Source organism: Balaenoptera borealis (assembly GCF_965194805.1).
Source record: "Balaenoptera borealis genome assembly, chromosome: 13".
Taxonomy (NCBI): Eukaryota; Metazoa; Chordata; class Mammalia; order Artiodactyla; family Balaenopteridae; genus Balaenoptera; species Balaenoptera borealis.
Genome location: NC_138870.1, coordinates 58,960,254 through 58,982,020, shown reverse-complemented (window position 1 = coordinate 58,982,020; position 21,767 = coordinate 58,960,254). Strand labels below are relative to the sequence as shown.

At 41.7% G+C, this 21,767-nt stretch overlaps 2 protein-coding genes across 8 annotated transcripts in view; one reads left to right on the top strand and one right to left on the bottom strand.

The window, feature by feature from the left end:
* LOC309609790 (uncharacterized protein) overlaps positions 1 to 21,767 on the top strand; it is a 301,740-nt gene that overhangs the window by 224,564 nt on the left and 55,409 nt on the right. For 5 of the 6 annotated variants that reach the window (XR_014233575.1, XR_014233576.1, XR_014233577.1 and 2 more), the window contains 3 exons: positions 6,290 to 6,375; positions 14,195 to 14,311; positions 18,335 to 18,393. The gene's annotated coding sequence lies outside the window, so the exon portion shown is untranslated. Of the gene's footprint in view, positions 1 to 428; positions 5,303 to 6,289; positions 6,376 to 14,194; positions 14,312 to 18,334; positions 18,394 to 21,767 lie in introns of those variants that run through there. The other variant, XR_014233578.1, reaches the window with a different exon arrangement.
* Positions 14,330 to 21,767, bottom strand: part of MYRFL (myelin regulatory factor like) — a gene marked incomplete at its 3' end in the record, with an annotated part of 118,681 nt that continues 111,243 nt past the window's right edge. The window contains exons 22-25 of one of the 2 annotated variants that reach the window (XM_082351570.1): positions 20,131 to 20,205; positions 17,512 to 17,632; positions 17,118 to 17,192; positions 14,330 to 16,971 (exon numbers count right to left, since the gene is read on the bottom strand). In XM_082351570.1, the coding sequence (XP_082207696.1) occupies positions 16,885 to 16,971; positions 17,118 to 17,192; positions 17,512 to 17,632; positions 20,131 to 20,205 (358 nt within the window). Of the gene's footprint in view, positions 16,972 to 17,117; positions 17,193 to 17,511; positions 17,633 to 20,130; positions 20,206 to 21,767 lie in introns of those variants that run through there. The other variant, XR_014233561.1, reaches the window with a different exon arrangement.

Below are 21,767 nucleotides of genomic sequence, written 5' to 3'. Positions count from 1 at the left end.
AATTGTTTGTTAATAAATGTTGAAGTCACTTAAGCTTTTTGGGCCTCTTCTGCTCTACAGTAAAAATAAGGAGGTTGGTATGTTGGTAATAATGATGCTTACTGTTATTTACGGAGCAATACTGTGTGCTGGGCACTGTTGTGAATTAATTAAATCCTTTAGTTGTCACAAAAACCATATCTTCTTTTAACATACAAGGAAATCAGAGCACAGAGAGGCTAAGTAACTGGTCCAAATTTATTCATTTGGTAAGAGGCAGAAGCAAGGATCAAAACTTCAAAGCCCATGTGCTTACCCACTTTGCTTTTGTCAACTTCTAGCTTATATTATTATTATTATTCTCATTTTGTCAATTGTTATCATCAATGGGAAGATGTTTAATCTCTTCTTGCAATTCTATGTATACTGCCTGTTATTACTTCTCATAGATTGATCCTCCATGTACCCATCAATACTTGAGCCTCCAAACATTGCTGAAAAGCCTATTTATAATCCAAATATGAGAAATCAGGAATTTTGTACCTACCTGTGGATACAGTATAAAGTGAAGAGGGATAGCAAGTATGTTGGATGACAGAATCACCAACCAAAACATGCTAACAGGCAACATAAAGGAGCAGATCTAACAGGATACAAGGACTGGGATTATACATAGCTGTGTACTGCTGAACCAGCTCTCTGAAATGGGAAGACCTGATATGTAATTCCCCTAAGCAACCTTACGGGCCAAGAGCTGAGGTATGCAGAGGAGCCCCAGTCATGTGGGAAGAAAAGCACAGGACTTGGATTTCGATGACTGAATGGCTGTACAACCCTGGGCAAGTCTGTTTACCTCATTGAACCTGCCTCCACTTCTGTAAAATGGGGATGTGTCAGGTACCTCACAGGCTTGTCATGAAGATTGAATGGGATGACAAGGAGAATACGTGGCAAACTTTAAAGACTTGCTACTCAAAGTGGTGCCACAGACCGGCAGCGTCAGCATCACCATCACTCAGGAGTTTGTTAGAAAGGCAGATCTCAGGCCCCGACCCCAGATTTACTAAGTCAGAATCTGTATTTCAACAGGCTCCCCAGGTTAGTCATAAGCACATTAAATTTGAGAAGCTCTGCTCTAAGGCACCAAATAAATGTAGCCTGTTGCAATTTGGGGCTCTGTTTTCCTTACATATACCACCAATGAAATATAATACGGCCAAATTTTCAAGGACTGGGTCTTCTCAAAGACTTCTACATCCTCCTTTCCTGGGCCCTGATGAGTGTGCCTGGTGTGGGGCTACAGTTGCCACCCATACGACCAAGCAGTTTATTCCTAGAGAGCAGTTCCATTTGCTCAGGAAAGGACCACCTGAGAGGGGCATTGCCTTGTAAAATCCTTGGCCATTTTTGAGTTAGGAGAACCAATAAAATGCAAACCCACATATTCATAACTGTCTCAGCCCTGGGAAAGGTTGTTAAATATGAGACTGAAGGGGAGTAGCAGCCAAAGTGGAGTTGAAGTGGATGCTAGTCTTTCCTGCCCAGAGTGCCTGAGAGCAGCAGCTAAAGGAAGCAGCTCAGAGCGGGAGGGCTTCTTGTCATAAATTTGTCTTTTATTAGATCCCTGTTGTGTATGGGAGACATGCAACAGGGTTGAACATGTTAAACTGGGTTGAAAACTCTATCAGCTCCCTACCTGTTAAGAGATCTTTAATTGTGAAACTGCTAGGACACCGGGGGTTGGATAGATAGAATGTAAGGACTCCCTGATGTTTGACTAGTTAGAGGGTTCAGGATATGCTACCCCAAAACATAGCACCTTGGGATATTGAATATTTTAAGCTGAAGGAGTTTGAGAAAACAGCCCAACAGGACTTCTCCCCACTCCGCCGCTGTCCTCCTTTCTCCTCTGAAACACTGGCACAAGAACCCCATGTGAGAGGCGCCCTCCCTACACCCTAAGGAAAGGAGCGTCCTTATCTCAGCAAACAAAATGACACCACCAGAAGAATCTGAACAAACAGGTCTCACTAAGTTTCCCCCAGTTTACTACGATTACCTCATGTTCTTTGACCTAAAATATTTCTCTTCAACTGTTCACTCTTCATCAAACCCAGCATAAAAATACTCAGGTTTAACTATTTCTTCAGGTCATTTCCTTATGAAGGCTCCCATATCATGTAAAATGTATACTAAATACATTTGTATGCTTTTCTCCTCTTTATCTGTCTTTTTCAGTTTAATTTTCAGACTCGGCCAGGGACCCTAAAAGCGTCAAGAAAAACGTTTTTTCCTCCCTTGCACTAGCTTAACTCCATTTTATATGTATAGATGCACACAAGCATCACTGTTACTTCTTTAATCATCACTGTTATCATCTTCTCCATCTTCCATTTCCCTGGTCAAAGATTAACCAAGTGAACACACAAATTTTAATAATCTGTCAAAATGTCATAATGGAAGTGGAATGATTCCATTTGTAAATCACTATTGACAAAACTTTTTTTTTTTTTTTTTGCATTTCAAAAGTGCAAAATTTAGGTGTCCTAAATTTGGTTTAAGAAACAGTCTCGGGCTTCCCTGGTGGTGCAGTGGTTGAGAATCTGCCTGCCAATGCAGGGGACACGGGTTCGAGCCCTGGTCCGGGAAGATCCCACATGCCGTGGAGCAACTAAGACCGTGTGCCACAATTACTGAGCCTGCGCGTCTGGAGCCTGTGCTCCCCAACAAGAGAGGCCGTGACAGTGAAAGGCCCGCGCACTGCGATGAAGAGTGGTCCCCACTTGCCGCAACTAGAGAAAGCCCTTGCACAGAAACGAAGACCTAACACAGCCATAAATAAAATAAATAAATAAATAATTAAAAAAAAAAACAAGAAACAGTCTGTTCCAGAAAGTCTATGACTAAGACATGAATGACAAACTAAAACGCATTAATGAAGTATTAGTGCACAGACTTAAATAATTGTGCGTTGTTCTAAAACTTCAAAGGCTGGAGATCTCTGCTGAATAGACGTGGATCAGGGGAGGGAAAAATCTCCCAGTTGGAGAAAGTCTCAACTGGAGAATATCCCAGTTGGGATTATGTGCTCCTCAGGAGTTATACAATTCCAAATTGTTTGTTTTAGCTCTTACCACAAAAGAAAATGGAAGCAAGCACACTGGCAGGGCCAGTAGTGCCCTCTCCTTGAGCAGCGATTATCTGATGTAAGGCATGGAGAGTTGCCTGGGAGGACTTGGCCATCGAGATCCTCCCGGGCCCAGAACATGGGAGAGCTGTGTGTGTCCTGGGACACATTTGCACTTCCGAAAAGCTTCTACATGAATTGATTTTACTCTACCTCAGAGGTAGGATTATATATATATAGCACTATTCAATAACAGTTGAAAGTCTGTCAGAAGGTGCCCATACATTCGCATATATTTATTTACATTCTGTTCTGAAATCTACATTCACCTACGATTCAAGCATCTCTGGCCATGGGGTGAGTGCCCAGGGTCTTTTAAATGAGACACAAAGGGGCTCATCCCAGGGAAAGCAAGTAGAGATCCACAAGTTTGGTTCTAGGACAAAAAGTAGCCTCCTAGGAAGTGTTTTTAATAAAGTCCAACTTTCAGATCATCCGCTGATCCACGTGATTCAACCAAGGCTGAGTTCTCAGAAGAGGAGGCTGCCCTAAAAAAGCTACCTCAGCACAGATTCTATGGAAGACAAGCACTCCGGTGGCAGTGGTGGCAGACAGAGCTCTCAGCACAGGCTTGGCAGAGGCTGTCGAGGTGCAGACACTGATGGCCAGTAACAGCAGAACCTTCAATGGCCGTCTGTGGTATCAGTGGGCGAGCCTCTAAATTTGGCAGTGGTAGTGACCAAGATAACTCACCAAGGTACCACAAAAGAGAAAAGGAGAATGGCAGCTGTCACATCACAACTAAGGATGACCACTTTGCACGAATGGCATACCCTCAGGGACTCTGAGAACTATTTAAGATTGAATTTAAGAGGGGCAAGATTGGGGGTGGGGTTGAGTCCTGCACAGCAGGTCACATCAGAGACAAAGAAATACAATGAACTTTTGCTTCCCTCTCCCCAGCCCAAGACTGGTGGGATATGGAAAACAAAGGACAGAATAGTCCAAGTTTGTGGAAGAATGAGCAATAAATCTGAGATTCAGCCATCCGTGCTCACCGAAGGCCCAAATGGGGAACTTTTAACAAAATACCACTATTCAGTTGGCAGCATTTACTACTCAAGCTTATGAATTTTTTTGTCAGATTCAATTTCATTTTTGATTCTCTCTTCTCCTCCGGACAGATTGGCATTGCTTATCTCCAGTAAAATATTATATGCCAATTTTAGCACAATTAAAAAATGATAATAAAATAATAAATAAAATGCATCGTATGAAAAATCATAGTACAATAATACTGTCATTTGAAGAAAAAGTCAGATTTTCAGCCACCTCAACTACTGCTAAAACCACCACAGAGGCTGATAAGCCACACGGATGCCAAGAGCACAGGGTCCACCATTCTCCAACTGTGTTTTCTGTTGAACTTTTCCTAATCGAATTCTCATTCATGCTCACTTCTTCATTAATGGATAACAGTGCATTCTTCAAGATCCATAGTTACGTTAAATGGGGGATGAGAATCATTTCTATCTGTCAGAAATATGGGGATCAAATGAGACAAAGAGGTTTAACTGAAGATATAATTTCCTTCCCTCCCACATTCCCTACGTAGAGAATCTATCCACCACTACCTCCAGCCTAAAAGGGGCAGCCCTACATGCCACATGACCCTCTTACCTGGCCTCAGCTGATTAGATGCCAGTGGACAGCTAAGCCAGGCTGGACCAGTCAGAGTCTCTTTCACAGGAATTTGAAATTTGAGAGACTGAGTCATTTAGCCCTGGAGAGCCAAGCTGGAAGTTGATGGAGACTTGGGGTCTGAGATTACATTTAGGAGTAGCTATAATGGGTGCAAGCAAATGAGTGGACAGAGAACTGGCCTGTAGAAAAAAGAATGAAGTGGCCTTTCAGAGAGAAACAGGCAAGACGCTGTGCGTTCCCCAAAAGGGGAGAGATGGTGGGAGAAACTTCCAGTAACTCTCTAGTTCCCATAAAGCTCAGCTCAAATTTACTCCCTACATTTGGTGTGTAATTCTTCTATATTCTAATATAATAAACCCACTGTTATAGTTTTAGTTTAGTTCCTTTAAGTTATTGTTGCTTGCAAAAAAAAAAAAACAGGAGAGAAATAATTGTAAGATCGTAACGTGGAAAGCACCATACAAATATGAGATTAATTTTGTCTTTGATTGTCACCTAGGACATAGCAGCCATTAGGGAAAGGAGGAATGGATAAGCAGCCTGGCCTTCCAGGCAAGAGCAGCTCCAGATACCACCTTCCAAACCCTGAAAGTGACCAACACCCTCATAAATAAGGTATCAGGATCTGGAGTCATCTTGATTAGGGCTGAGATTCATCACAATTCTTTTGGCTATATGGCAGAATCCAAATTTAATCTACTAAAGCAAAGTGGAAATGTGTTAGACCACCTAAGTGCTACATCCATGGAAGGGGGCAGAGGGAAGGGGAGCAGATACCAGGCTTGGAAATCTGTCCTCCTATCTCAGCTCCACTTTCCTTTGTGTTAACTTCATTCTCAGGCGAGCAATCCACCATGATGCTGAGAGGCTCCAGCGGCTCCAGGCTTACTCCTACCAGCTTAACAACTCCCATGGAGAATACCTCTTTGCTTATAGTTCCAGTCAGACTCCCAGGGATGGTTCCCATGGGCCTGATTTGGGTCACATGCTTACCACTAAACCAATCGCGGTTGCCAAGGGAATGCAGTATTTTCTTTGCTCAGGCTTGGGTTCTTCTCTGGAGTGAGGGAATGGTGTCAACCTCACCTGATTCACAGGGACTGAAAGCTGGGCAAGGTAATTGCAAAAAGAAAATCGGTGGGTGCTACAACCAAAATAAGGAGGAAGGCATTCCGGGAGATACCATGAGCATGAGCACATGAGACTTAAAAATGAGAAGTAAGCTTTCTTTAGAAAGGAAAACCTCTCTATTTTAAAATGGGCAGAGTGACCAAAAGACTTGTGGGCGTTTGTTACATACGGCTGGCCCTTGCCCACTGCACAAATGTTTATCAAGCCTCTACCACAGAGAGAGAGCGCAAGCGGTACCTTTGGATGAGTCAGTCTCTGTCCTGAGGCTCAGCCTCCTCATCCACAGTCTCATCGCCAGTTCCCTGAGTCATCCCGTGCCCCACCCAACTTGTTTTGCCTTTCCCACAGTTTCCTTGAATCTTCTGGGACAGATGACCAGCTCTTGGAGCCGAAAAAGAGAAGGGGTGTCTTTCAGAAAGAGGAGTGCCTCTCCCGTAAGTAAAGCTGGCAGAAGAGCTGGCTCAGGTGGGTGGAGGTGGTAATTATTCACTTAGCAGTTCCTGGTGCATTTAAAATCAGCTTCTTTCTTTTTTTTTTTTTAATTAATTAATTTATTTGTTTTTGGCTGCGTTGGGTCTTCGTTGCTGTGCGCAGGCTTTCTCTAGTTGCCGCAAGCAGGGGCTGCTCTGTGTTCCAGTGCGCAGGCTTCCCATTGCGGTAGCTTCTCTTGTTGCGGAGCACGGGCTCTAGGCGCGCGGGCTTCAGTAGTTGTGGCACACAGGCTCAGTAGTTGTGGCTCGCGGGCTCTAGGCGCACGGGCTTAGTTGCTCCGCGGCATGTGGGATCTTCCCGGACCAGGGCTCAAACCCGTGTCCCCTGCGTTGGCAGGCGGATTCTTTTTTTTTTTTTTTTTTAATTATTTATTTATTTATTTATTTTTGGCTGCGTTGGGTCTTCATTTCTGTGCGAGGGCTTTCTCCAGTTGCGGCGAGCGGGGGCCACTCTTCATCGCGGTGCGCAGGCCTCTCACTGTCACGGCCTCTCCCGTTGCAGAGCACAGGCTCCAGACGTGCAGGCTCAGTAGTTGTGGTTCACAGGCTTAGTTGCTCCGTGGCATGTGGGATCTTCCCAGACCAGGGCTCGAACCCGTGTCCCCTGCATTGGCAGGCAGATTCTTAACCACTGCGCCACCAGGGAAGCACGGCAGGCGGATTCTTAACCACTGCGCCACCAGGGAAGCACGGCAGGCGGATTCTTAACCACTGCGCCACCAGGGAAGCCCGAAAAATCAGCTTCTTTCTTAGAAAAAATTGATTCCTATGTAACTGCTACCTTTCTCCATTGCTCTGTTTAAACACACACACGCACACACACACACACACACACACACACAGAATACTTATCACCCTTTTAAATCCAGATAGGTCAGATATCTCTTCCTGCTTGAAGCCTCTCCTTTTCCTCCCTTTAATCCTCTTTCTCATTTACCTGAGAGGCAGGATGTATCACCCCCTTCCCTGTACTCTCACAGCACAATGCCAATGTCACAGTTACAGTGCTTTTCATATTGTGTGATGGCTGTCTGGCTAGTCCACCAGACAGTGGATGCCTCAGAAAGGTCAGGAAGGATGCCAGGCTTCTGTTGTGCCTCCGCACTGTACTCAGAGTCTGGCAATAGAAAGTCCTCCACAGATGTTAAAGTGAGTGAGAGAGTGAGAGTGAAAATGAGCAAACTGTTACAGAGCTCAGGGGTTGAATATGTGGAAGATCATCTATACTGGAGTATTTCCTTAGAGGTAAATGGCCCTCCATGAAGTGATTAAGAACCTTTTTCTTCTTAACATAATCTTGAGTAACTTCTCTACGGTAGATAATTGCAGAGACTGCTCCTAAGAGCCAAGAATACCTACACTAAAAGGAAATGTTTTTCCGTAATTGTATAGGATGAGAAGCTTGAGATCTTACAACTCACTTCAGGGGAAGACTACAGCAGTTTAATTACTGTCATAATTCATTCAATGTTTGGATACAGTATGAAACATTCATTAAAGACTTTACAATTAATCTGCAATTAATTTAGATACTTACATAGTTGTGCTGTACAGAATAAAATGCAGAAGTATAAATATAAATGATGAATAATAAGCCATAATGGACTATTAGGGTCTGGAATCCTCTAACAGACAATAGACCATTTGACTTTCTAGGTTCTATTGGAAGTCATTTAGGGATGTTTTAGATGTGCTGGGAGAAGAAAATAATAACATTCTATTATTCCAAATAATAGCAAAAAGTATCACGATGAAAGAGTGAGAGGAATTCAAATCTGTTTCAGTATGTCATCTTGCCATACACCTTGGTAAATGAGAGGCAATGTTTCTATTTACTCACCTTTCATTTAACAAATGTTGATTGCGCATCCGTTGTGTGCTACATGTTTTCCAGTTGAAGAAGATGGTGGAAGGAAATGTAAGTAACTTACTCTAAGTATGATGGTCTGAAGCTCATTAAAGGAAGTGAGAATTTCTAACTTCTTACTTACTCTTTCAAAATAATGTCTTCCCAGGGACCATCGTTAATGATTCTTGTACTTGTACACTTTCCACTTTACAAAGAGGTTTTACATAAATATCTCATGTAGGGTCCACAGTAATCCTTAGTGTAGGCAGGACTATTATGGATCCAATTTTGCAACTGGGGAAGTGAAATAAAGTATCCAAGATGACACCAATGGCGAGTTATCGAGCCAGGACCAGGACCAAGTTTCCTCGCTCTGAGTCTAGTTCTTTTCTCAGTTATTCTGCATTTAAACAGGAGGTCAGACTGGTGCAGCTAAAAATGGCTTGAGAATTCAACTCTGGCAAAGACATGTTATCAAGAGTCTTTCTAAAATGTGATCTTGTTTATATTTGTATGGGGCCATGAAGAAATTGAAGGATTGAGATTGTGATCTTTGGCATCCATCCCTTCCTCCAATAATACATCCTAAGAATTGACAAAGACTTTCTCCATTCACAGAATCCAGCCAAGAAGAGAGGGAGCACGTATATGGAACACTGTTGGTAAACTGGAGGTTTCTAAAGCTGTGCTTCTGCAAGCTTTAAACAACCACTCATCACAAATGCACTAGATTTTAAATCCTTGGATGCTTCTTAAGAGCTCAACTGGCTCTTTAGAATCAGACACAAAAATCAGTCACATATGTCCTTGAAGAAATGAAAACCAAAACACTTTTAGCTTTGCCAAGTGAAGTTTTTCCTGAAGTGTTCCTCAGAGTGAGGTTGATATTTAGCATTCTTAAGTGAGCTGTTAAGCCCTGGTGCAATATAAATAGATGTAACTTAGTGGCTGGTGACAGGAGATTCCCCTCATGTCTGTCCCTCTGCCCTCTATTCTGTATTATGACTAAATGGACTCTAATAAATCCTATCAGCTCACAGGGCCTGGTAAGTATAAGTATCACTTACCAGAGACATTAACATGTTAGTGCCTTTTTGGTGGGTCATTATCTGTGTTGGTGGTCTTTTGCAAACTTCAAAGAGTTGTGAAGAAAGGAAAAAATTTCCAAAGGGTAAAGTGATGTAATGCTATTGACTGAATTGTCTCACTGTTGAATTCATATGCTTGTTACTGAACCAAACTTGGGTCCATTCACCTGACATTGAAGCAAAGCCAATCTACTGACAACAGTTGTGGTGAAGGAAAGTACAGCATTTATTGCAGGGTTTATCTGCAATCAAGGAGAATGGGCAGCTCATGCTCAAAGATCCAAACTCCCCAATGAATTTTAGAGAAGGGTGTTTAAAGACAGTGTGAGGGAGAGGGTTGCAGGGTGCTTGATCGGCTTGTGCGCAATTCTCTGATTGGTTGATGATGAGGTAACGGTGATGTTTCGGGAATCTCAACCATCAACCTTCTGGTTCCAACCAGTCTGGGGTTTACGTGCTGGTGGTCAGCATGCAATTAACTTCTTCCACCTGATGGGGGTTTTAGTATCTGCAAAGCAATTCAAGAATAGGGCTCAGGATATTATCAATAGCCCTTGAGGAGAAACTAAAGGTCCTTGACTTTGTTTTATGGCTAAACTATTATTTTTGTCTGCTTGACTGTTTTCCTTTGTTTCTGCATTTTCTCACTTCTCTGATTAAATTTGCTCTCTGGAACTTGGAGAAGGCCTAGGAGGCTAAAGCTTTTCTATAAACAAGAGGTGAGGGATAAGGGGGTGGTCTGTCCCTGGAAAGGCCCCTTCAGGGTTCTGCTCGGTTTTATGTTGAAGTCTAGTCCCCAGTGTGATGGTATCTGGAGATCTGATTTGGGGAAGGTAATTAGGTTTAGACAAGGTCATGAAGATAGGGCCCTCATGATGGGATTAATGCCCTTGTAAAAAGAGAGACCAAAGAACTTGATTTCTCTATCTCTCTATCTCTCTCTCCCTCCTTCCATATGCCTGCATTAAGGACAGATCATGTGAGGACACAGTGAGAAGGTGGCTGTCTCAGCTCAAGAATACAGCCCTTATCAGACACTGAGCCTGCTGGCAGCTTGATCTTAGACTATCCAGTCTCCAGAAGAGTGAGAAATAAATTCCTGTTGTTTAAGCCACCCAATCTTCAATTTTGTATGATAGCCCACTCTTAATAAGATATGTATATAGTGGAAGTGGATTAATTTAACACCAGAAAATCTGGCTCACCTCTTATCCTTGCTTAACCTATTTCTGCCTCAGTCTCCTTATCTGTAGAGTGGGGAACTGTGAGTAACTCCCCTCATTCCCAACATCACAAGGTTCTTGTAAGAATCCAGTAAGAGGAGGTTTGTAAACTGCCAACAGAATTGCTTTGTTGCTCTTCTTTTGAGGATCTTTAGTTTCATGATTCAAATAACATGTTGTTGGGAATCTGCCACTAAAGTTGAAATTGAAAAATTGTGTAGGAAAAATAAATAAAAATAAAAATGGAAGAAGAGGTAGGTTAAGAGCTCTACAAAATGTTTTTATTTTTAAATGCTGGAGGTCTGAACCCATACATGCTAATTGTTTTAAGTGAATTTTTATGGTGTGGTAGTTTAAAAAAAAAATCTGACAGAGCTTGAGTTCCTGTATTAGAACTCAAGAAAAATCGTTGTAATCTAACTTGTTATGTGTTATTGTATATTTTATAGTATTTATATTTTATATCATATAGTATTCTTTATGGTATCTGGAAGCTACTTAAATTAATGCACAGAATTGAACTCATGTTATCACAAATGACACCTGTGGCAGCATGTGATATTTCAGCCCAGCTGTTATGGACTTCATTTCTTACTTTTTTTAAATAATTTTTTTATTTTAGAACAAATTTAGATTTATTTTGAAAAATTATGAAGCTGGTACACAGAGTTCCCATAAGCCCCACACCTAGTTTCCCCCATTATTAACATCTTAACATTAGTATGGTATATCTGTCACAGAAAATGAACCAATATTGATACTGTACATTATTATTAAGTCCACACTTTATTCAAATTGCTTAGTTTGTATCTAATCTCCTTTTTTGGTTCCAGGGTGCCCTCTAGAACACCACATTTAGTTACCATGTCTTTTTAAGCTCCTCTTGGGAATTCCTTGGCGGTCCAGTGGTTAGGACTCTGCACTTTCACTGCTGTGGGCCCAGGTTCAATCCCTGGTCCGGGAACTAAGATCCCGCAAGCCATGCGGCATGGCCAAAATTTTTAAAAAACATAAAAAAGCTCCTCTTGGCTGTGGCCATTTCCCAGACTTCCTTTGTTTTGGGTAACCTCCAGAATTTTGAGTAGTGCTGGTCAGGTATTTTGTAGAATGCCCCTCATCTGGGATTGGTCTGATGTTCTGCTCATGATTAGACTAGGGTTATGGGCTTTTGAGAGGAATACTCTTATAGACATTTTAATCCTGTGAATTTGGGAATACTCCAGTAGAAATTCAGAAAATTCTCTGGCACAACGAAAAATTTTTTGGCCTGAAGCAGCCCTATCCACAGTGGACGTCTAACAACTGGAGAAGTGCTGTAAATACAAAAAGAAACTTACAGCAAAGTCTATTCTAGTCCTAACTGATTCCAAGAAGCCACAGATTGCCACAGGTCTGTTCACTATCTTAAATCCTTTCGTTCTGAAGTCTTTCAGCACATCTCCTGTAGTAAGTTTTCTGTGGGGAAAAGACTTTCAGTTTTTTATGGATTAGTGGGAAAACAGTATTCATTTTACAGAAATCTCCTTATAGGCAACATTACTCAACTAGATATCTGAAACCCCCATATTATCCTGAACGTATGTGAGTGAATAAGAACATGGGATTTATGTGCCGAAAAGAACTCCTGTAACTTGGCTACTGACCGGTATTTACCAGTAGAAGAGTCAAATTAATGGAGTCTCTCCTACACCAAGCCCCTGGGATGTTATTTAAAAAATGGAGTGGCAACTCCAGTATCTAGACTGAGGTCATGCTGGGACAGGCTGATACTACAATTCAGGAGAACCAAGTTTGAGTTTGAATCTAAGAAACTGGAGGAATCCTGAACTCCCAAGAATTAACTACCTTATTTAAGTTTCTACAAAGGCTGTGCTGTTGGGCTTCCCTGGTGGCGCAGTGGTTAAGAATCTGCCTGCCGATGCAGGGGACACGGGTTCGAGCCCTGGTCCGGGAAGATCCCACATGCCACGGAGCAACTAAGCCCGTGCACCACAACTACTGAGCTTGTGCTCTAGAGCCCACGAGCCACAACTACTGAAGCCCACATGCCTAGAGCCCGTTCTCCGCAACAAGAGAAGCCACCGCAATGAGAAGCCCACACACTGCAATGAAGAGTAGCCCCCGCTCGCTGCCAACTAGAGAAAGCGGCACGCAGCAACAAAGACCCAACGTAGCTAAAAATAAATAATAAAATAAATAAATAAATTTATTTTTAAAAAAGGCTGTGCTGTTAGTAAAAGGGAAAACAATTTTCCAAATAAATATAGAAAAAATATAAACATTATGTAATACACATGCATATGCTCTATCTGCAGTTTTGTTTTTACAGTTGATGGAATGCCTCCGTGTGTGAGTGTTCAGTTACTCAGTCCCTTTATTTTATTTTATTATTTTTTTTAAACATCTTTATTGAAGTATACTTGCTTTGCAATGATGTGTTAGTTTCTGCTTTATAACAAAGTGAATCAGTTATACATATACATATGTTCCCATATCTCTTCCCTCTTGCATCTCCCTCCCTTCCACCCTCCCTATCCCACCCCTCTAGGTGGTCACAAAGCACCGAGCTGATCTCCCTGTGCTATGTGGCTGCTTCCCACTAGCTATTTTACATTTGGTAGTGTATATATGTCCATGCCACTCTCTCACCCTGTCACATCTCACCCCTGCCCCTCCCCATATCCTCAAGTTCATTCTCTAGTAGGTCTGTGTCTTTATTCCCGTCTTGCCACTAGGTTCTTCATGACCTTTTTTTTTTTTTTCCTTAGATTCCATATATATGTGTTAGCATACTGTATTTGTTTTTCTCTTTCTGACTTACTTCACTCTGTATGACAGACTCTAACTCCATCCACCTCACTACAAATACCTCCATTTCATTTCTTTTTATGGCTGAGTAATAGTCCATTGTATATATGTGCCACATCTTCTTTATCCATTCATCCGATGATGGACACTTAGGTTGCTTCCATGTCCTGGCTATTGTAAATAGAGCTGCAATGAACATTTTGGTACATGACTCTTTTTGAATTATGGTTTTCTCAGGGTATATGCCCAGTAGTGGGATTGCTGGGTCGTATGGTAGTTCTATTTTTAGTTTTTTAAGGAACCTCCATACTGTTCTCCATAGTGGCTGTATCAATTTACATTCCCACCAACAGTGCAAGAGGGTTCCCTTTTCTCCACACCCTCTCCAGCATTTATTGTTTCTAGATTTTTTGATGATGGCCATTCTGACTGGTGTGAGATGATATCTCATTGTAGTTTTGATTTGCATTTCTCTAATGATTAATGATGTTGAGCATTCTTTCATGTGTCTGTTGGCAATTTGTATATCTTCTTTGGAGAAATGTCTATTTAGGTCTTCTGCCCATTTTTGGATTGGGTTGTTTGTTTTTTTGTTATTGAGCTGCATGAGCTGCTTGTAAATCTTGGAGATTAATCCTTTGTCAGTTGCTTCATTTGCAAACTCAGTCCCTTTATTATCCCACTGTAATCTTTATAACTATTCTGTTCTGTATAACAATAACAGCTTATATTTATTTAGAGCCTATCTGTGCTTTGCGTATTTTATCTCATTTAATCCTATGTATCTATTGCAGATACTCACTGTCCTCTTCTATAAATGAGGAAATTGAGGCTTAGAGAACTTAAGTAACTCGCTCAAGGATACACAAAGTCAGGATTCAGGACCAAGGCAAGGACTGTTTGGCTCCAAAGTAAGTCTCAGCTCCTACTGGGTTAAACTACCTTTGTGTCCCTAAGTTATTTCGAAATGCCTTTTGTGTCAGTAAGGAACATGTTTTTTCTTAATAGCTCTTGTAATTTCCATCCACGTGGCACGTGTTTAATCACATTTGAAAATAAGGAAATGGGGACTTATTCCTACTGATTACCACTGTCATGGGCGAAAAAAATATCCAACCGCCTCACCCTACTTGACTCATAGGCTAAACACGGTTCTGGGACCCAATTCCACTGTATGGAGGAGTCTCACCCGCACAGCACCAAACCATTCTCAGACACTAGCGAGGTGTCCAGCAACTCAGCTCGGTTCTCGTACTGTCTCTTGGGGCACAGCTGCAGATTCCACCGGCCGAGGGCTCAGTCCTACAGGATGGCCCCCCCCCGCCCACTTCAGATGCCAGATGCAAGCCCAGGTTATCATGTGTGCTTCTGACCTACCAGCTATAGATTAGAGTTGCCCCCATCCCCTGCTTTGGGTTTGATTAATTTGCTAAAGTGGCTCACAGAACTCAGAGAATCATTTTACTTACTAGATTCTGTGTTTATTATAAAAGACTGTAACTCAGGAACAGCCAGATGGAAGAGGTGCACAGGGTTAGGGGCAGAGAAAGGGTGAAGAGCATTCATGCCCTCGCCAAGGCTGCCAGTCTTCCCAAATCTCCACGTGTTCACCAACCCATAAGCTCTCCGAACTCTGGATTCATTACATAGGCGTGATTAATTAAATTATGCCACTGGTGATTGAAATCAACCTCCAGCTCCTTGTCCCTCCCCAGAAATCACGGGTGGGACTGGAAGTTCAAACCCTCTAATCATCACATGATTGGTAGTCCTGGCAACCAGCCCCCATCCTTTTGTGCCATCCAAATGTCACCTCATTGACAAAACAAAAGACACCTTTATCTCTCTCAGCACTTAGGGAATTCCAAAGGTTTTAGGAGCTCTGTGCCAGGAACGGGGGACAAAATCAAATATACATTTCTTATTGTAAATTCCAGTATCACACATGCCAACAGTAAGATAAGCCATTCAGCAGCCCTGCTTACCTGAAGCTAGAGCTAGAGTGGCTTGAATCACCATGTCCTAAAATATAGTGTATTAATGAAAATTTTAAGGTATAGGAAGGTCAACAGATCAGAAGATGATCACCATTGAAAAGGTAGTTTGTTACAGTTCCCAAGAGGAGGGGACATGCCAAGCCTTGGGGGACCACACTGGGAAGCACCAGGGTCAGTCAGGAGGCAGAGGGAGAGGGAGCAACCTTGGGCTAAAGCCTTTATTGTGGTTTCCTCGGAAGGAACAGGTGAGGCAGGGGAAACAGGCTTAGGACTGGCTAGTTGTTGAGTAATCGTAGCAGGCTCTGGGCTATAGGGGCTGTCCCTAGTTGTCTGGTACATGCCCCTGGAGTGATTGATTAGGGCAGGTGGATAGTGGCCCCCAGTACGAGAACTTGATAAAGGAGGTGGTTGAGGTGTGAGCTCCAGATTGGCTGGTTTGTATTTGAAAATCGCTGGTGGGCAAGTTGTTTACTATAATCTCTACGAACTGGCTAACCCTGGGAGGTGGAGTTCCATGAGGGTCAGCAAGACCCCAAGATGTCAAAACATCAGAATACAGAAAATAAAAGATATAGCTGATACACTCCAGCTAGAGGATTTCCGGCTCTTCTGAGTTGGGAAGGGCATACAAATCTACCCATAAACCAGGTAGAAATATCCAAAGCTAATCAGCTATAAACAATGGAAATGGGTCTTAATGCCCTGTAAGAGAACCCCTTATATGTAGAGGAAGAACAACAAAACAAATCAATGACAACTGGAAGATCAAATGCAACTATCTATCTGAGCCTAGACTGTCTGGGTTACCTTAAAGGACTTGTCACAAGCTAGTGCTTCCCAAAAGGATGCAGAAAGTTAGCATCCATCAAACCTTACAAAGTAGAACTGCAATTATTTTTCTTAAACCCAATTTATTAGCAAGCTACATTCTCTACGCTAGTATATGTAGTGTGCATGCGCGTGCACACACACATGCATTCACATAGCAATAGTTTGCCTAAACGGGAGCTCAGCATCGGACACCACCCACCCCTCCCCCCAACAACACACATATGGTTATCACAAATTCTCAAGAGTCTGTGTTTAGTGGGTCCAAGTTGACATGGCTGAAATAAGCCTTTTTGTTTTTCTCAAAAGCACTGAGATACATTAAGACAAAGTAAAGTTAAACCTACCCATTTTGACTTCACAGCTTCCTTAGTAACAGAAGCAGTATTTTCAAATCCAACAGTGCTGTTTACTCCAGGAAACGTTTTCCTCATAGTCATGGCAAAATCAAACACCACATTATCTCAAGTTCCAGCAAACACTTTATTCTCCTCATTAGTGTCTCAAAACTGTTGGAAGCCAAAGCCTGGAAAAAGCCCTTTGGCAATAAATGTGAATGTTTTACAAAGAGAAGAAAGAAGTTGCAAGAGGTTACAAGTTTCCGTTAACTGTATTTGAGTATTTTTCTTTGGTAAAGTCCCCAAACAAACTTGAATAAATTAGACACAGTGTCGATAGAAGTAAAAGAAGTAGTCTGTAAAGAATATCCCAGCAAAATAAGGATCTGTTGAACAGTCAGCTAAATCCTGTCAGAACAAGGGGGAAAAGAAAAGAGAGAATGATTAATGTAAGAATTAATTGTAGCTAAAGTTTATTTATTTATTTATCTATTTATTTATTTAATGGCCCATTTCTTTCTCACTGAAAAGAAAAAGAAAAAAAGAGAGCTTACCGGTGCAGCTACCCGGAAATGGTATGCGCTGTCAAAGAATGGGGCTGCAGGGAGCCTCCAAATGTGCTGATATCCCTAAATAATGAATGAAAGAGAGATCCATTTCATAACTATATTTTACACTCAAGTTGGAAAGAACATAGGCTGAAAAAGCATTCCTTTGACTGCTGTAGGAGAGGTATTTGTGACAACAGCTTTTGATGGTGTTGCTGGAAAAGTCTGCAGCTTCTGAAGGATGCACAGAAGATGCTGAACAAAGCCCTGTGATCAGAGTCAGCAAAGGGAAACATTTGCCTGTGGCTCATGGCCTCTCTCTCAGGAACAGAGGCTGTGCCACAACTGTAGGCACACTTCTAGAATGGGGACAGAATGCCGAGGAGCTGGAAAACGTTACCTGTGTCATCTCCTGGGAGACTTCTTGGTGGCTTTGCATGCCTTTGGCTTCCCTTTTACTACGGAAACACATATTTCCAAGGGTGAACTTGCACTGGAAGACTATCAATGGCTCTGTTGTGCTTCAAGACACAAAGAAAAGAAAGGGCAAATGGAAAAGAAGTTACCAGCTCCCACTAGGCTACATCTTGATAAGAAGAGGGACTAATGGGAACATAACTTGGAAATCCATTCAAAGTTCCAAATAGGCATGTTATTACACAAAGCTCACGGATGCCAATATACTAGTTCACATCTCATTATAACAGAATCTCAATCTCAGATGACTACTGTTATGGACTGAATGTTTGTGTCCTCTCCAAAATTTGTATATTTAAATCTTAACCTCTAATGTGATGGTGTTAGGAGGCAGAGCCTTTAGAAAGTGACTAGGTCATGACGGTGGAGCCCTCATGAGTGGGAATAGTGCCCTTATAAAAAGGAGCCCAGGTCTCTCGCCCCTTCTGACATGTGAGGACATAGAGAGAAGACGGCTACCTGTCAACCAGGAAGTGGACGCTCACCAGACACCGAATCTGTTAGTGCCTTGATCTTGGACTTCCCAATCTCCAGAACTGTGAGAAATGAATGTTTGTGGTTTAAGCCACCCAGTCTATGGGATTCTTGTTATAGTAGCCTGGAACTGACTAAAACTAAAACTGAGATAACATATGACAGTCTCTAAAACCTAATCTCATGACTTAAATCACCTCAACATCAGAATTTCTTATCTCCCTAGATCTTAAAATAATTTTTGGATGTATTCCTTCTCTTTTCACTGGCAGCTGAATTTGCTTCCATCTGAAGTTTCCAGGATTTCAGATTCTGCAGACTCCTGCTCTGGGTAGGTATTGTTTGAATCAGAGAGGCAAACAACACAGGTAGGGATGTGCAGGTGAGCCCCGTGAGGAATTATAAGCTCTTCAAGCTATCAGGGTGGAAGACCTGTCAGAAAGAATGGTTCTTCTCTGGAGGCTGGCCCAAGAATCATCATCAAGAGGGTGAGATCCATCTGTCTTTGGAAACAATATTTTTGCACAAGTGGGACAACCTACAATCTTGGTTGAGTATATGTGTTATTTTAAGATCACCCATGTTAGAAAAAAATGGTTCTTAATCTAAAAAGCCTGATTTAGTGGTTCAAGATGACCTTCTGCCACTTCAGGGGATATACCTCTTCACTTATTTCCCTCCATCGAAGCTAGGAACGAATGAGGAAACGCTGTTCCAGGTTGCTCAGGGAGTGCTAGAGAATAGTACATTTAGCTTTTGCTCTGCCTGTAAATATGGTGGGTTCTGAGCCATGGAATTTTAGCTGCTTGAAACAAACCTTTCCAAGGCAAGCAGTTGGCTTGTGTCATTAGCTCATTGTAGAAGCAAAGTGGATGAGAGAAGGAGTATGAAGTCTGAGTGAAACAGAGGAAGAGATGGGGTGGGGAGGGGGGAGGGACTGATGGAGGAAGAGTAACAGAGCTGGGGAAGCAGAGGGAAAGTGGGGAGGACAGAGGAAAGGGAGAAGAGGGGAAATGTGGAAGGGACAAAGGAGAAACTAACATCAAGAGACACAAAATAAACACCATCTATCTTCACGGTGAGTATCTCACTGCGTAATTTCTGCAAAAGTCTTAAAGTACCATAATTATTTTAAATAGCTGATAAAATAGATTAAATTAGAGTTTTGTGATTTTGGGAGGAAAGGCAGTCATAATATGAAGTGCCTGCTATGTGCCAGGAAGGGGCAATGTTCTTAAATATCTCATGTCACTGGGGAGGCAGGAAAGTGATGGTTAAAAGGAAGGGCTGATTTGAAGCCCAGCTCCACCACTTAACTCGCTATGAGTTTCGGGACAGGCTTTTTGACCTCTCTAAACTAAGTGTTCCCATCTGAAAAGGGTTGTTGAGAGGATTATATGACCCAGTAGTAAACTGTAGAGTGTCTGGCATATAGTCTGTGCTCAGCAAATGGTAGTTATTAATTTCACTGTTATTATCTGTGATTCTCACAGCAGCTCTCCTTGTTATGGTATAATGTCAAACACATCTTACAAATGAATAAACAGTAGCTCAGAGAGGATAAGTGGTTTCCCCAGGATTACAGAATTAGTAAGTGACAGAGACAAAATCTGAACACTGGTCTTCCCACCTCCAAACTCTGACTTCTTTTTTTCAACTCCCTTCGGGGAGGGGGTGGTGTCTGCATTAGCATTGCTCCCAGAAGCTCACAAAAATGTGCAGCCCCCCACATCCAGGGGCCAGGGCCACACTATTACTCTAGTTCCCACCCCAATTCAAAGGGACACAGCCAGGGGCAGTCTGAGAGCATCAAACCCAGGGTCACTGTCACTTTGTAGGTATGAGTATACAGCACAGAGCCTTTCCATTCCACTGGAGGGAGCCTGGAAGGTCCCAACCTTCATTTTGAAAACCCCTCCCTCAAGCTGGCCTAACTCTCAACCCAACCATTATTCTTTAACTGATAACTTTCCACCTCCTAACTTATTGATCAAATTGTGAAGGAAATTCAGTATTGTTATTCAAATAATGATAAAAACAGAATTGTCTTTTACAGCTATGCACTTACTTGATTTCCAGAGAGAATTTGACATTGGTGGGTGTGTACTTATTAACAGGAATATGGTAATTGTAATTTCCAGACCTAATTATGGGAAAAAAAATACAAATCAAAATACTCAGGAAAGGGTTCAAAAGGCTTTTTTCTACTTTTTGTATACTGTGTAAACTGTGAAATATTCTATAATACGTAACAGATACAGAAAATCAAGTTTAACATGGCATAGTTTCATGTTTTTCAAAGACATACCTGTCAAATTTCAAAGTGATCTCTTTTGAATCTTACTATATATGAAATATACCACAAAGATTTATGGTTTGTTAAAATACACAGAAGAAATGACAGAAAGTCAAATCCCAGACCAAATGCACAAAACTAAACAAATAGGAAATGACTTCAGTTCCCCTTAAGGAGATACAGATTTCAGAAGACAAATGAGGCAAAGTCCTCAAACTAACAATCCCTCTGGAAAGGAAAATTGGAAATAATAAATACCAGCTTTTTTACAGTAAACCACTCCCTTTTAGGCAACATTAGCAGGAAATATCATGTACTTTCAGAACTGGAATCAACTAAAATTATTATAGTCCTAATTACCATTTAGTAATGGAGAAAACTGCAAGACAGAAATGCTTATACAGACATTCCTCCTGCCCTTGACTAGGGATGCTTGGGGAAAGGGGGGAGTTCCATTGATTCATATTGTAATGAAAACTCTAGCAAAAAGGCTTATTGTATCTAATACAAGTTCTTATGACTGGCCATCCCTTGAATTATATGGAGAAATAACTTAAAACCAGATAAATGGGGAAAAGAGCCAATCATTTTAAATTTCCATTAATGAATATTAAACTGGGTTGTTAAAAATAAGAAAGCAATAGATCTGAACTGGGATCAGGAGGGCTTTGTCCTACTGGAGGAAGCTTAGGTAAATAGAATTCATTTCCTACTATGTGCCTCCCAACATCTGTGTGCTTTCCAGGAACACAACTCCTTAGCTAGTAAGTATCCTCATCTTACAGATGAGAAACAGGTATGCAGGGAGAATAAACATCTTGTCAAAGTGCTGGAATTTGAACCCAAATCATCTCACTCTTCATCACATCATTCTACCAAACCAATTATGTCTGTCTCTGACTTTTTCAAGCTCACTGAGCCTCAAGTTTTGTAATGGCAAAATGGGGATAATACCAACCTCATGTGATTTTGTGAGAATTCAATAAGATAATGAATGTAAAGGTCATAAACAAATCATAAAGCACCATACAGGTTATTTTCAAAAGTCAGGACCATCAGCCTGAAGCTTAAGGTACATTAGGCTGAAAAAGAAATAAGGCTGAGAATCCGTAGGATTTGTGACACCAATTCAAAATACACAGCCTTGCCTTTAACCTAGCAGGCTTAAATATTAGCAGGCTTAACTAAACCAGTAAATACTGATCAAATAAAGAAAAAATAACTCCTTATTCTTAATGACTACAACTTGCATATTGTGTTTGCTGAAGCTTCTATGCTTGCCCTCTATGCGTCTAGATGCATTGTTACCTTGATGCAGGCGATACACTAGAGATGAACATTGCTGATAACTTCTGCAGTACCCAGATTTTTTTCTCTTAACTGAAAAGGTTAGGATAAGCTATATTTTT